We start from the raw sequence: 12885 nt of genomic DNA, 5'->3' as shown, positions 1-12885 counted from the left end.
AAAGAAAGAAAGAAAGAAAGAAAGAAAGAAAGAAAGAAAGAAGGAAGGAAAGAAAGAAAGAAAGAAACTTTAGATTTTTCATTAGTCATTTAAAACTTATGCCCAAAATTTTGGTCAGATCTTCACAAGTCATACCTCCATTTGTGTTACTTATCACTGTTACTAGCACTACCTTTGTAACAGACCCCAGGATCAGAATTTCCTGGTCATATTTAAAAACCTTCCCATTCCTCTATCTTTCAAAGCAGATCTCAGATAATTACTAGTTGTGTGATCCTGGGCAAGTCATTTAGCCCTATTGGCCTCAGTTACCTCATCTGGAAAATAACATAGAGAAGGAAATGGCAAACCACTCCAGTATCTTTGCCAGGAAAATCCCAAAGAGTCAGATACCACTGAAAACCATTCAACAACAACAATAAAAATCTCTCTTTCCTTCTTCTATTGAGCCACCAAGTCCAGTTGATTTTATATCCCCAGTCTTTCTCAAATCCATGCCCTCCCTCCATTGAGCTCTCAAAACTACCATGAGAGTTCCAGCTTCAAACATCTCTCACATGTACTATTACAGTGACTCTAGATGGGTCTTCCTGCGTCCAGGCTTTTCCCACAATCTTGCATTATAACATCAAGAGCATTGAACACTCCCTAGCAACTTAGTCCCACTAATCCTGTTTGCTGCATTTTTGAGTTCTCTCCATTTAGTCTCAACTTTGGGTAATCTGATCTCCTTACTAATCTCTGCACAGTCTACTCTTTCCCCTCATAGTATCTTTGCCTACCTGCTTTCATCATCAAAAAGCCATACCTGTCCCTTCCTCCAAGAAATAATTCAGTTCACCTCCCCTAAGAGTCTTCCTTTTCTCTGCATTTCCACATGGCAACAGGTTATCAAACATTCTATTTCACTGCCTTAGAATTGTCATTTATTTGGTTCCTTTGTCTTCTGCAAAAGTCCTTCACTATACCTCAATGTGTTTTGAGATGAGAGCTTGGGTTATTGAGAAAATGCCAGCGAAAGACATGCTCTAGCAAGCTTTACTCAAGCTGGGACCACTTCCAGTATGAGACTACGTCTGCTGCTCAAAGATCAATCTAGGTTAAGTGCATAAAGACTCACTAATAGCAAATTGGCCAGTAAGTGATGAATTTTTAGGCCATGGTGACCCATGAAATTTCTTCGGCTTCCCAGAGAAAATGGCAGAATAGTAATAACAGAAGAGGAGATGGTAATGAGAATCAGGTTTTGGGGTTTGTTTGTTTTTTAAGTGTATCAACAAACATTACAAAATATTTGTCCACAGATACTGGCAGTATTCTAAATGTGAGATCCCTGTCCAATGACCAAGGAATTGGATACACTGTTGTAGGAACTAAACCACATCTATATTGACATTCTCCCTAGAAACAAAAATAAGAAACAGGAAGAACCTATTGCCAATGCAAGGATAGATCATGGTTTTCCTTAAAGAAACAACTAAAGAAATTAGTAATTAGTCTCATCCTGTACCCAAATATCAATTCATGAAATCCTTATGCATCTCACCTTAAAATATTCATGATGAGCATCAGCAAAAAGGCCACCGTGAAGATAATCACAGGTTGTGCACCAACATTAGTTACAAAGGATAAATAAGCCAAGAAATTCTAGGAAGAATTTTAAAAGATCTTCTGAATTAAATCAACTATGCTTTGCAATTTGGTAACTTCACTGTAAAGGCAGACACGAGCAGACCAGAAGAAATATGTTGGAAAATATGCTTTAGGATTAAGAAATGAAAAAGGCCAAAAGCTTGTGGATTACTCAGAAGCCTCAAGCCTATATATCACGAATACTTTATTCAAAAAGTGAATCAGAAGGCTCTGGTCACAACAAGCCCTGGATAATAGCACAAAATAGTAAATCTATTATATAATAACAAGAGGTAACATTTATATAGTGCTTCATGGTTTGCAAAGAGCTTTACATATGTTATCTCATTTGTATCTTAATGGACGGGAAAATAAGTGGTTACCAAAAATGGGAGTCATTGCTGAATTAGCTCATCGTACAAAATCAAATCATTAACTTGTTGGTTAGAACAAAGGTCAAAATCACTACCAATGGACCAATGGAATAGATTAGGGTAAATGACCTTAGAAAACCAGTGTTTGATAAACCCAAAGATCCCACCTTTTTGGGATAACTCGTTATTTGACAAAAACTGCTAGGAAAACTGGAAAACAGCATAGCAAAAATTAGGTATAGACCAAATATCTCATGCCCTATACCAAGATAAGGTCAAAATGGGTATATTAGTTGGACTAAAAGGGTAATATTATAAGTAAATTAGGGGAACACAGGCTAGTTTACCTGTCATATCTATAGAGAAGGGAAGAATTTATGAACAAACAAGAGAAAGAGAACATTACAAGTTGTAAAAAATAATTTTGACTATATTAAGTTAAGAAGTTTTTGTACAAACAAAAACAATGTAACCAACATTAGAAGAGAAACAACAAAATAGAAAAAAATTTATAAGAAATTTCTCTGATAAATGTCTCATTTCTCAAATATATGGAAAATTACGTCAGATGTATAAAAATACAAGTCATCCCCAATTGACATATGATAAAAGGATATGAATAAGCAGCTTTCAGATGAAGAAATCAAAGCTATCAATAATCACATGAAATAATGTTCTAAATTCCTCTTGATTAGAAATGCAAATTAAAACAACTCTGAGGTATCATCTTATACCTAGCAGATTGGCCGATCTGACAGTAAAGGAATATGATAAATAATGTTGGAGAGGATGTGGCAAAATTTAGACACTAATGTATTACTGGCAGAGTTGTAAATTGAGCCAACCATTCTGGAAGGCAATTTAGAACTATGCCCAAAGGGCTATAAAACAAAGCATACATTCCCTTTGATCTAGTAAAATAGTAGGTCTATATCCCAAAGAGATTTTTTTAAAGGGTGGAGGGGGGAATCTACAAAAACATTTATAGCAGGTCTTTTTTGTGGTGACAAAGAAATGGAAATTGAAGGAATGCCCAACAACTGGGTAATGGCTGAACAAGTTGTGGTATATGATAGTAATGGAATACTATTGTGCTATAAGAAATGATGAACAGGATGATTTCAGAAAGAGCTGGCAAGACCTACATGAACTGATGCAGATTGAAATAAGCAGAACCAGGAAAACACTGTACACAGTAACAGCAATATTGTGGAATGATCAAATATCATAGACTTAGCTACTCTCAGCAATACGATGATCCAGGACAGTTCTGAAGAACTTATGACAAAGAATGCCATCCACCTCCAGAGAAAGAACTGTTGGAGTTGGAATGCAGATCAAAGCATGTGATTTTTCACTTGTTTATTTGGGTTTTTGTTTGGGAGTTTTGGGTTTTATATGATTATTCTCTTACAAAAATGAACAATATGGAAATATGTTTTACATGATAATATATGTATAACCAAGATTGAATTACTTGCTATCTCTGGGAAGGGGGAGGGAAGAAAAAGAGGGAGGCAATTTGGAACATATAACTTTGGAAAACTTATATGGAAATTCATTGTTACATGTAATTGGTAAAAATAAAATATCTTTACAAAGAAAAAAATCCCCATCAGATTAAAAGAAAGGATACAGATAAGAAAATACAGTGTGTACCTCCAACAGTTGAAATCTAATCTGTTGGTTCTCAAAAAAATGAGAAATGAGTAAAAGATACTAATTCTGATCAGCACGATTTCTTGGAAAAAGCTTAATAAATACAAAACAGTAACAACAATGAGAAGGCCAAAAGGACTAGAAATTGCCTTAATTAAGCAAATACTTGTTCTCAATACCAAGCAGATACATGACACCAAGAATAATTCTAGTTTAGAATATATTCCAATTGTAACACATCGTGGAAAGGATGACATTATAAGCAATACTAGTCTCACAAAACAATGTAAAGCAGTGGAGAGGATAATGAAATTAGTATAAGAACCAATTAATTAAGTCAGATTATCCTGTGATCATTTATAAATGAAACTAGAAGATCAATAAAAAGTCATATAATGGAACAAATTTGTTTGCATTCCTTTCGAATCTATCCTCATCATTAATGAATTGAACCACCACATCTGGACTCTACCACTCTGGTATCTGAGGCACTATAATGAGAAAGCAGAAACATCAGTTTAAAATATGAATTCAGGAAGAGCAGCTTGTTCTAAACAAATACACATTAAAAATGTGTGTTGAATTTGTCACATTGGTCAGTTAAACATAAATTTTCAAGATATCTCACAGATATCTTAAGGGGAAGAATTTAAAAGAATGAGAAAAATCATGGACAATACCAAAAGAAAGAGGACCAGGAAAACAAGCAATGATCCATATGCCTACTTTCATGTCTTTATGAAAATTCTGTATGCCTATATCATGGTTAACTGAGACATGAATATGAGAAGAGCCAGGTTTTCAGACACTATCTTAGAATATAATATGTATTTGGAATAAATTTGTCTGGATAAAGACCTGCCATCAAGCTGGCAGCCCAAAGACTTACTCCATCTATGTCTCTGTCTTGGACAGGCAATGAAGATGAACAATGAACTGAGCCCAGAAGCAAACAGAATAAGAACAAACACTGTAAAGACATGATCTTCATGATCCTAAAGTCTCCCTAGCACAAAGATCCTTTCTCGTTAGCAATATTTTCCTCAATGATGCTATAAAGTTTTAAACACAGAGCAACAAAACCTCAAAAGAATCACAATTACAGGTGACTTAAAGGTCAATGGAAAGCTGTATAATAGGTATAAGTAGGCTGTATTACAAAGGATGTAAGAAAAATGGCTTAATAGGAACCATCAAGGATGGGTATGGTCAGAAAAGGAGGGAAGTGAACTTCACTCTGAAAGTTTCACTGAGATCCCAAGGAAGGCTTTCTGCATGACCTGTAGATCCTCAAAAGAAGATTAGAAAAATACGAATACAAAGTGTATAAGATGAAAAATATATGAGTGCTTGGATGACAGCTGTGCTCCCTACTCCCTGTGGGACCAAGGAGAAGTCACCTCTGCGTTTCCTTAAGTTTCCTCATCTGAAAAATTAGGGATTTGGACTGGGTGATCCCTAATGTCATCTCTAAACCTCTAAATTCTATTATCTCAATCTTTCTACTTGAAAGATATGATCAATATAGTTCCATCCCATGCCAAACCCTCATTTCCCCCTCCCTATCCATGCCACATATTTCTTTCTTTCCCACAGTCCATTTGGAGGGAGCAGGGTGGTTTGGACCTGTGGTTTTATCAGTGTAGAAAACACCCAGTGTGAAAATTCCCTACAACTATCTGACAATTCCTCTGCAACACAGTCTGAGAAATGCTTGAGACAATAGGAGATTAAGTGATTTGCCTACGGTCGGTCGCACAACTAATACATATCAGAGGTGGGACTTGAACCCCAGGCTTCCTGACCCTAAGGCTTTTATTTACTATGCCATGTTTCTCCCTTCCCGTATCTCATTTCCAACCCCAAATCCATACTACTTCTCTGTTCCTTATGATGCCTCCTCCTCATTTTCTTCCTCCACTCATCTATTCCACCCCACCACCAAATATTCTCTCCCTTGCCTCTGCCATTTCTTCCCCAAGTCCTGCCTCTACTTCAATGCTGCCATTGCCTGACCTCCAATCCTGCCTCACATCTCTGACCCCCGACTTTATGCTGCCCTAAGCCCTGGCTCACCCGGCCCAACTTGTGATCAGCAAGAGTGCAGGCATCCATGAAGGTCTGGGCAATGACAAGGAGCACAGCATCCATGTTGTCTGACGTCTGGACATCAAAAACAAACTGTGGGTTCTTGATGATGTTGATCCAGAATCTCAGGGGCAGACTATGGACAGGGTAGGTCATGGCAGGGTGTGAGAATGGCAAGTTCTGGATAGATGGGGGCCTCCCACGGGCTTCCATGTCCTCTCCCTCCCAATCCCAGCCCAAACCCTCTAGCCAGAACTTCTTCCCACTGGAAGAGATAATGTGGAGCGATGCTTGTCTGCCATATACCCCATCATAACCTCAGGGACAGACTTGGAGACAAGGTAGGTCAGGATGGTCAAAGCACATTTTAGGCCACTGTCCCTTTAGTCCAACTGGTACCCTGACCTGTTGGTCTTCCAGATGTGGATGGTGTCCTGGTCTGAGATACCATGTTGCTGTGCCTGATCATCCAGCAAGTCAAAGAAATACTTGATAGCTAAGGGCACTGGGCGGCTCGTACTAAGGATCACCTGGAATAAGTCATCCACGAATGTCTGCAGCGTGCCCTGGGGAGGCATCATGGGAGAAGAAAAAAACAAAGGCGGCAGTGAAACTGAGACCCCAGGAAGGATCCATCCTGAAGCCTGAAACATCAATTCTACTCAGTCTCTACCCAATCCACTTTCAGACAGCTCTATTTGAATTATCAAACAAAAATATTTGATGCTTCTTAACAACTTTCATTCATTCAGTACTCCCAGTTCTGGCCAAGTAAAACAAGTCTAATCCTTTTGAATGGCAGCCCTTTAAATCCTTGAAGAAAGCTGTCATGTAACCCAAGTCCTCTGTTCTCCAGGCTATAAATTCCTAGTAGTTTTAACGGATCCCCATAAGGCATATTCTCTAGTCTTCTCACCATTCTGTTGGTCTTCCTCTGGACCTGCTTCAGTTTGTCAATGTCTTCCCTAAAAATGTGGTACCCAGAACCAAAAAAAAAAATAGTCTGGATGTGGTCTGACCAGGGCACAGAACAATGAGGGAGTATGCTAGCAAATGTTTAATAACCAGGTCAAGGTAAGGAGGAAAGAAATGTACTTGGCACACTTTTAAACTTAATCTGCACTATTAATGTTTTCTCCATCATTATCTTAAGTCTAGACCAGTGATGGGCAAACTACGGCCTACCGGTCAGATGTGGCCCCCTGAAATGTTCTATCCAGCCACGGAACATTATTCCTAATCTGATTAATATAATGAGTAGGATACAATACAATAAAATTTCAAAAGAGTTGCCTTAGAAACAGATTGACAGATGAGCATTTCCTTTCCTTTGACCCCTTCTTTAAAAAGTTTGCCCATCACTGGCCTAGACAACCAACAAGACAACAAATCCAGCTGATTTGTAGCCTTGCCTGATTACTTGCAGTGTAAATGCTCACTGAAAATTTAACAATCAACCCTCATGAGCCAGTACAAGCCAGCTCCAGCACACCATTAAAACAGTGACACCATTGGGTCCCTTATCTAGAATACTTCAATAATTTGTGATTTTATCAGTAGAGAGTCCCTCCACTGATTCAATTACCACCACCCCTTAGGTGGACTTTGAGAGCTATCAGAACCCAAAAAAAAAAAAAAAATATATATATATATATATATATATATATATGTCATTTGTAAGCAACTTTATAATCTTTGAGGCTCATTAGCTAGACTGGCTTTCAGTCAACAGATGTACATTCTTTCACAGAAATCACATTCAAAGGCTTTCTGACTTGAGTGACTCTCCCAATCGTGACTGGCACAGCCTTCAGGAATCCAGGGTTACCTTTGGTCCACAACAAAGCATCAGAATAGGCTGTCCCGTTAATGCAGTCTGAGATTGCATTGTCCTACATGACCATTGAGTACGTCTTTCTCCAGCTGAGCCCAAGTCTTGCCTATGCCACTTGTCCCTGAATGACACCCCCATGTAATTGCTACCTTCATGGATAACAGGCGGGTCAAGTAGATCTCTGGGATGGCTTTGGCTCTTTCCCGATCTCCACCCCGAAGGCTTCCCCTCCTTTGCCTGGGTGGTTCTGGCTCCTCGCTGGGTTTCACTAGGTGCCATGGACGGATGCCTCCCTCATCCATGTCTTCCAACATTGGGGTTTCTGTATTAGGGACCCCATATTGATATCAGCCTATGTCCCCACAAGGGAGCCTCCCAACCTCCATTGTGAAGTGACCTCTGGGGACAGGAGTTGAAGGGGGGTGCTATCTATGGCTGCACTTGAAGATCTCCTTGGGATAAGGAAGGATTCGGGGAGATGCCCATGCTATCTACTGTTAGGGGAAGAGAGATACTCACTCTCTCCAGGGACATAATCTTGGTTTTCCCGAGGAATGTGCTTGCTGAAGCGGGGGACCAAGGCCACAGTTGCTCCATCAGGCACCTGTTGACAGGGCTAGTGATTGCCCTAACCACCCCCAATAATCCCAGCACTCCACCACCCCAGCCCTCACTCCCAAGGAACCTTGTTCTCTAGCCCCTATCTCTTCCCACCTTATAATGCTGCAAGGTGTTCAGCCGCCTCCAGGCACCCTGGACCACAGAGGTGACATCCTCATCAGACAGGATGAGGTGACCAGCCACCCCTGACCGCCATTCTACAAGGAGAGTAGGGAGGAATAGGCTTCAGTCTCCCCCTGTCATCAGACAGAGCTCCCAGGCTGCCATCCAGGGAGAAGGGCTCAGGTCAGCTTGAGCCTCAAACTCATCCTCTAGAGATGAGGGCAACTTTGGGTGAGGCCTTGGTCCCTGCAGAAGGAGAGCAATGAAATCCAATTCATCCCTCCCTCTCCCTACAGCCACCCCTCCAGCCACCTCACCAACGTCCAAGGCACCAGGGTCTGGCCGCTGGGCAAGGGGTGCCCCCTTGTACAGCTGATCCAGAATCTTCTCCTTGGCCTGCGAAATGGTGTCACAGTCTAAGACCTTCACAGGGACTCCTGGAGCCTCTGCCAACCCAACGCCAGGCACTGCTACTGCATTTAAAGTCTGGGCAGGACACAAAAAGAGATAATTATGAGCAGTCCCATCAAAATGGCCAGAAGAGGCCCTCAGGAGGTGGTGAAGAAGAAACAAAGTTAATCTGTGAAGGAGAAGGCCAGGTAGCAAGGGATCAACATGACCGACTAACTGAAAAACTAGCAGGGGGTTCAGCAGTACCATTGGTTCTCCTCAGCAGGAGAGGGGTCTTACTGCCACCACCACACCCAGCTCCAGGGACTTATTTCCCCTCCCTATCACATATATAATTCCCTTGGCTCCTAAGTTTCACTAAGAAAAGTCTGAGGGGTTTCCATAATGAATCTTTGTTAGGAAGAAACTAAGGGAAAAGAAAACAAACACATGAACATCCAGAAATGTATGTTTCCAGAGTATAATGCTAGGTTTGAATCAGAAGACCTAAACCTATACCCTGGCTTTGACATTCACTATCTGGATGACCAGATCGCTAAAGTCCCTTTCAAAGTCTAAATCTATGTTCCTAGGACACCGACTTGAGTATCTAGTCAGAGTTTAATTTGCTATACAGCTCATGGGATGGCCAAGTACTGGTATTTTCCCTAATCCCTATCAGAGGCAGTGGGCTGATGGACTGCCAGTCCCTCTCGAAAGATTCCTAGGTTCCTCCCTAAGTTGTCTGTCCCCTCTGCTGTAGCCTAGCCTAGGCTTAACATTTGATTTGTTAGGTGTTCTGACCCTTATATGTCCTCAGTTTATTCAACTACAGAAAGTACTTAATAAATCCGTACTCCCTTTCTTTTCTTTCTTTCTTCCTTGCCTTCCTTCCTTCCTTTACTTTCTTCTTATTTTCCTCTTTCCTTTCATTCCTTCCTTCCCTCCTTCTCTTCCCTCCCTCCCTCTTTCCTTCCTTTCTTTTTCCCTTTCCTTCTTTCCTTTCCTTCCTTCCTTCCTTTCCTCCTTCTCTTCCCTCCCTCCCTCTTTCCTTCCTTCCTTCTTCTATTTCCTTCTTTCCTTCCTTCCTTAGTTCTTTCTTTCTTTCTTTCCTTCCTTCCTTAGTTCTTTCCTTCTTTTTTCCTTCCTTCCCTAGCTCCTCAATGAAGAAGTTTCTTCTTTTCTTTCTCTATAGATTCCTTCCTCAAAGCTTAATGTTGTCCTACTCTGATGTTACCTCCTAGAGCAGCAACGTATGGCTCTCAAGCCATATCTGGCTCCACCTCCCGACTGGCCAGTCCGGGCAGAGCCCCAGGATGTGCCCCAGGGGGCCCTTCAGCCCCCACCCCATATACCAACGCCTTCTGCCTCCATCCTCCTCCTTCCGCAGGCGTTTATGGCTCTCACGGCCAAAAAGGTTGCCGACCATTGTCCTAGAGGTTTCTGTGACTCCAGGCCAGGTAATTCTTTCCCTCACCCCAGAAAGATGACTGCAGTCTCTTTGCCTGAAGTTCATGCACCTCTTCCCTCAATTATGCTTTGACTTTAGAAGCTGGGTCTAGTGTCTAAAGCATTTGGCTTCAAATGGAGAACCATTTTTACCAGGATCCTGTCTATGATTGTCAGTTCCCTCCACGGGCCAGAAGCAGTCACTTCATCTCTTACTCCCCTTTTGGCCTACCCACCAAATTTCTTACCTGAAGGAAGGCTAGTTGGCACAAACTGTGTGTCAAAAAAGTAGTGAATTCAAAACCTGCCTCCAACACATACTGAACCCTGGGTAAGTCACTTAACCTCTGTCTGCCTCAAATTTGCTCAACTAATAGGGATAATAGCACCTACTTTTCAGGATTATTGTGAGGATCAAATAGAAAATTTGTAAAGCTCTTATCGCAGTGCCTAGTACATAGTAGGTATTATAAAAATGATTATTCCATCCCTCTTCCCCTTTTCCCCTCTAGGTCTCAACTCACTGGTAAAGCAGTGATGACTCGCATTCTGAGCCCAGTGAATAAAAAAGTCTTTCTCAGGGCAAGGTACCATCTCTGCCCATTTCCCCAGTTTCCCTCTGATGATGTTCTTAGGTGCCCCTCATAGAAGAAAGTAACCTTCCAGAATTCTATGATTATAGCCTTACAAAATCCCCAATATCATACAAAAGCAGAAATAATGACAAACAAAATTTCTCCAAGTTGTCTAGGAAGGTCATTCACTCACTCACCAGAGGACGGTATTCCAAATCCTCTCGAAGCAGACGGTTATCGTTCAATGTGTACTTGGCCTTGCCAGTCACACTGTCCACAGGCCCTTTATCCACTTGGTGCTTGATCCCTCGAAAGAGCATGTAGAGGGGCTCACCCACTGAGTCCTATGGGAAGAGATCAGAATGTCATGTGAATGGTATGTAGACATGCACAGGGTAGAGGGACTTTGCTACAATGGTGGAATATCCACATAGGACCAGCCATCTTTCAGAGGAAATGAGCACCTTAAAGGAACCCTGCATTGAGACCTGGGAGAGATTTAGAAAGACTGGCAGCCTTAGAGAAAAACTAGTTCTAAAGCTTTGTTTAAAGTGCCCTGTCCCTTTTTTCTGCCCTTTTCATCATTAAACTCTTTTATGTGAAATGAACCTACAGTATCATAAAATCATAGGCTTAGAGCTGAAAGAGATCTTAGAGGCCATCTAGTCCAACCTGTTTCTTTTTTTAAAGAAGGAAACTTGAGGCCCAAAGATGTTAAGTGACATGCTCAAAGTCATAAAAGAGAGAGGCAAGATTTAACCTCTGGTTCTCTGTCTCCAAATTCAGTGCTCTTTCCACTGAAAGTTTCTCATCTAATCATTTACAACCCTCTTCTGACCAGGCAAGAAGGAAGAAGGACACCAGAGGACCTAAGAGGCTGGTCACCAACAAGGAGATATGGGGAAATATGTCTATAATCACAGAGTTATCACAGGGTTAATCACGGACCCTCAGCTCACAGGATTAGTTTAAAGATACTGTGTCTTATACATAAGACATGCTTAATAAACATTTACTGAACTTAACGGAATGGTCCAAGCCAAGAAATAAAGGCTTCTTACCCGTACAAAGGTGTAGAGGCAAATGGACATCCAATTAGTGAGCAACTTCTCCACCACAGTCTCAGTCCTGGGTGAGAAAAAAAGGGAGAGGGACTTGGAGTTACTAGAATGCAAACTTTGGGTAGGGAAGAAGACACCTGCATAGAAGAGGTGCTTCAGAAGGATGGGGTTAGGTAACAGTCATACAATCAATCCCGAAGACCTCGGTCACCTGTGTAGACCCAGGCAGTAGCAAATTCCTATGAAATCAAGTTGTTCTATAGACAAAAAGCTCTTGAAAATTAAGTGTTGAAAAGAGAGCTTAATGTCTGAAAAATAAACTTTACACACAACCATGGGAATATTGGTCAGAGTTCATCACTTCAATTTCCTGTAAGAGATGACCTAAAAGCTACTCATCATCAAAGTGCATTTCACTCCATCCAACTTACATTTCTTCCACCCATCCCCACACACATACATATATGCTAGCCCAACAGCCTTTATTGTGGTTGTTTTATGACATAGTTTTCATTTAGGACCTCAGTTCTCTAATGGGTTTTCAATGGACTCTAAGAATTGCTGCCTATTCTTGCCCCACTTCACTCCTTCCAGCCTTCTACAGGACCTTGATCCACCCTCTCTCTGGCATTCTTAATCTTTCCCTTTCCCTGGCTCCTTCCCATCTGCTTACAAAAATGTCCAGGGCCTCTATTCAAAAAAAAAAAGCCTTCCTTCTATCTTTCTATCCTATTCAATCCCTCTCCCATCTTTCTCCCACTGGTGACTTGGACAAGTAATTTCATCTCTAAGGATCTTGGTTCCTCCTGATGGAAATGAGGGAGTTGGATGAGATGGCCTCTAAGGCCTCTCCTAGTTCTACATCCATGGCCTTATAAATGAACACTTCGTTTTTAAACTTCTTGCAAACATTTCCTCCACTTCCTCATGCCCTCATCCCTCCTCAACCCCTTGAAAACCCCTTTACTTTACTAAAATTTTGCTCCCTCCAAGGTCACTGATGACCTCTTAATGGCCAAACACAATTTTGCCTCAGTTTTCCCATTCACAAACCTTATGGCAAGGAGCTAAAGAACCTCAATCTTCACCTATTATCTGAA

At 41.3% G+C, this 12885-nt stretch overlaps 1 protein-coding gene across 1 annotated transcript in view; it reads right to left on the bottom strand.

Annotated features, from left to right (window-relative positions):
- Positions 1-5286: 5286 nt before the first annotated feature.
- PLXNB1 (plexin B1) overlaps positions 5287-12885 on the bottom strand; it is a 66025-nt gene continuing 58426 nt past the window's right edge. Inside the window, exons 27-34 of the mRNA XM_044684656.1 lie at positions 11786-11852; positions 10922-11068; positions 8628-8796; positions 8302-8405; positions 8107-8191; positions 7737-7909; positions 6159-6319; positions 5287-5889 (exon numbers count right to left, since the gene is read on the bottom strand). Of these exons, the coding sequence (XP_044540591.1) occupies positions 5661-5889; positions 6159-6319; positions 7737-7909; positions 8107-8191; positions 8302-8405; positions 8628-8796; positions 10922-11068; positions 11786-11852 (1135 nt within the window). The 3' untranslated portion in view covers positions 5287-5660. The remainder of the gene's footprint in view (positions 5890-6158; positions 6320-7736; positions 7910-8106; positions 8192-8301; positions 8406-8627; positions 8797-10921; positions 11069-11785; positions 11853-12885) is intronic.

Source organism: Gracilinanus agilis, chromosome 1 (genome assembly GCF_016433145.1).
Source record: "Gracilinanus agilis isolate LMUSP501 chromosome 1, AgileGrace, whole genome shotgun sequence".
In the NCBI taxonomy this organism is placed as follows: domain Eukaryota; kingdom Metazoa; phylum Chordata; class Mammalia; order Didelphimorphia; family Didelphidae; genus Gracilinanus; species Gracilinanus agilis.
This window is presented reverse-complemented; position numbering and strand designations above follow the sequence as displayed.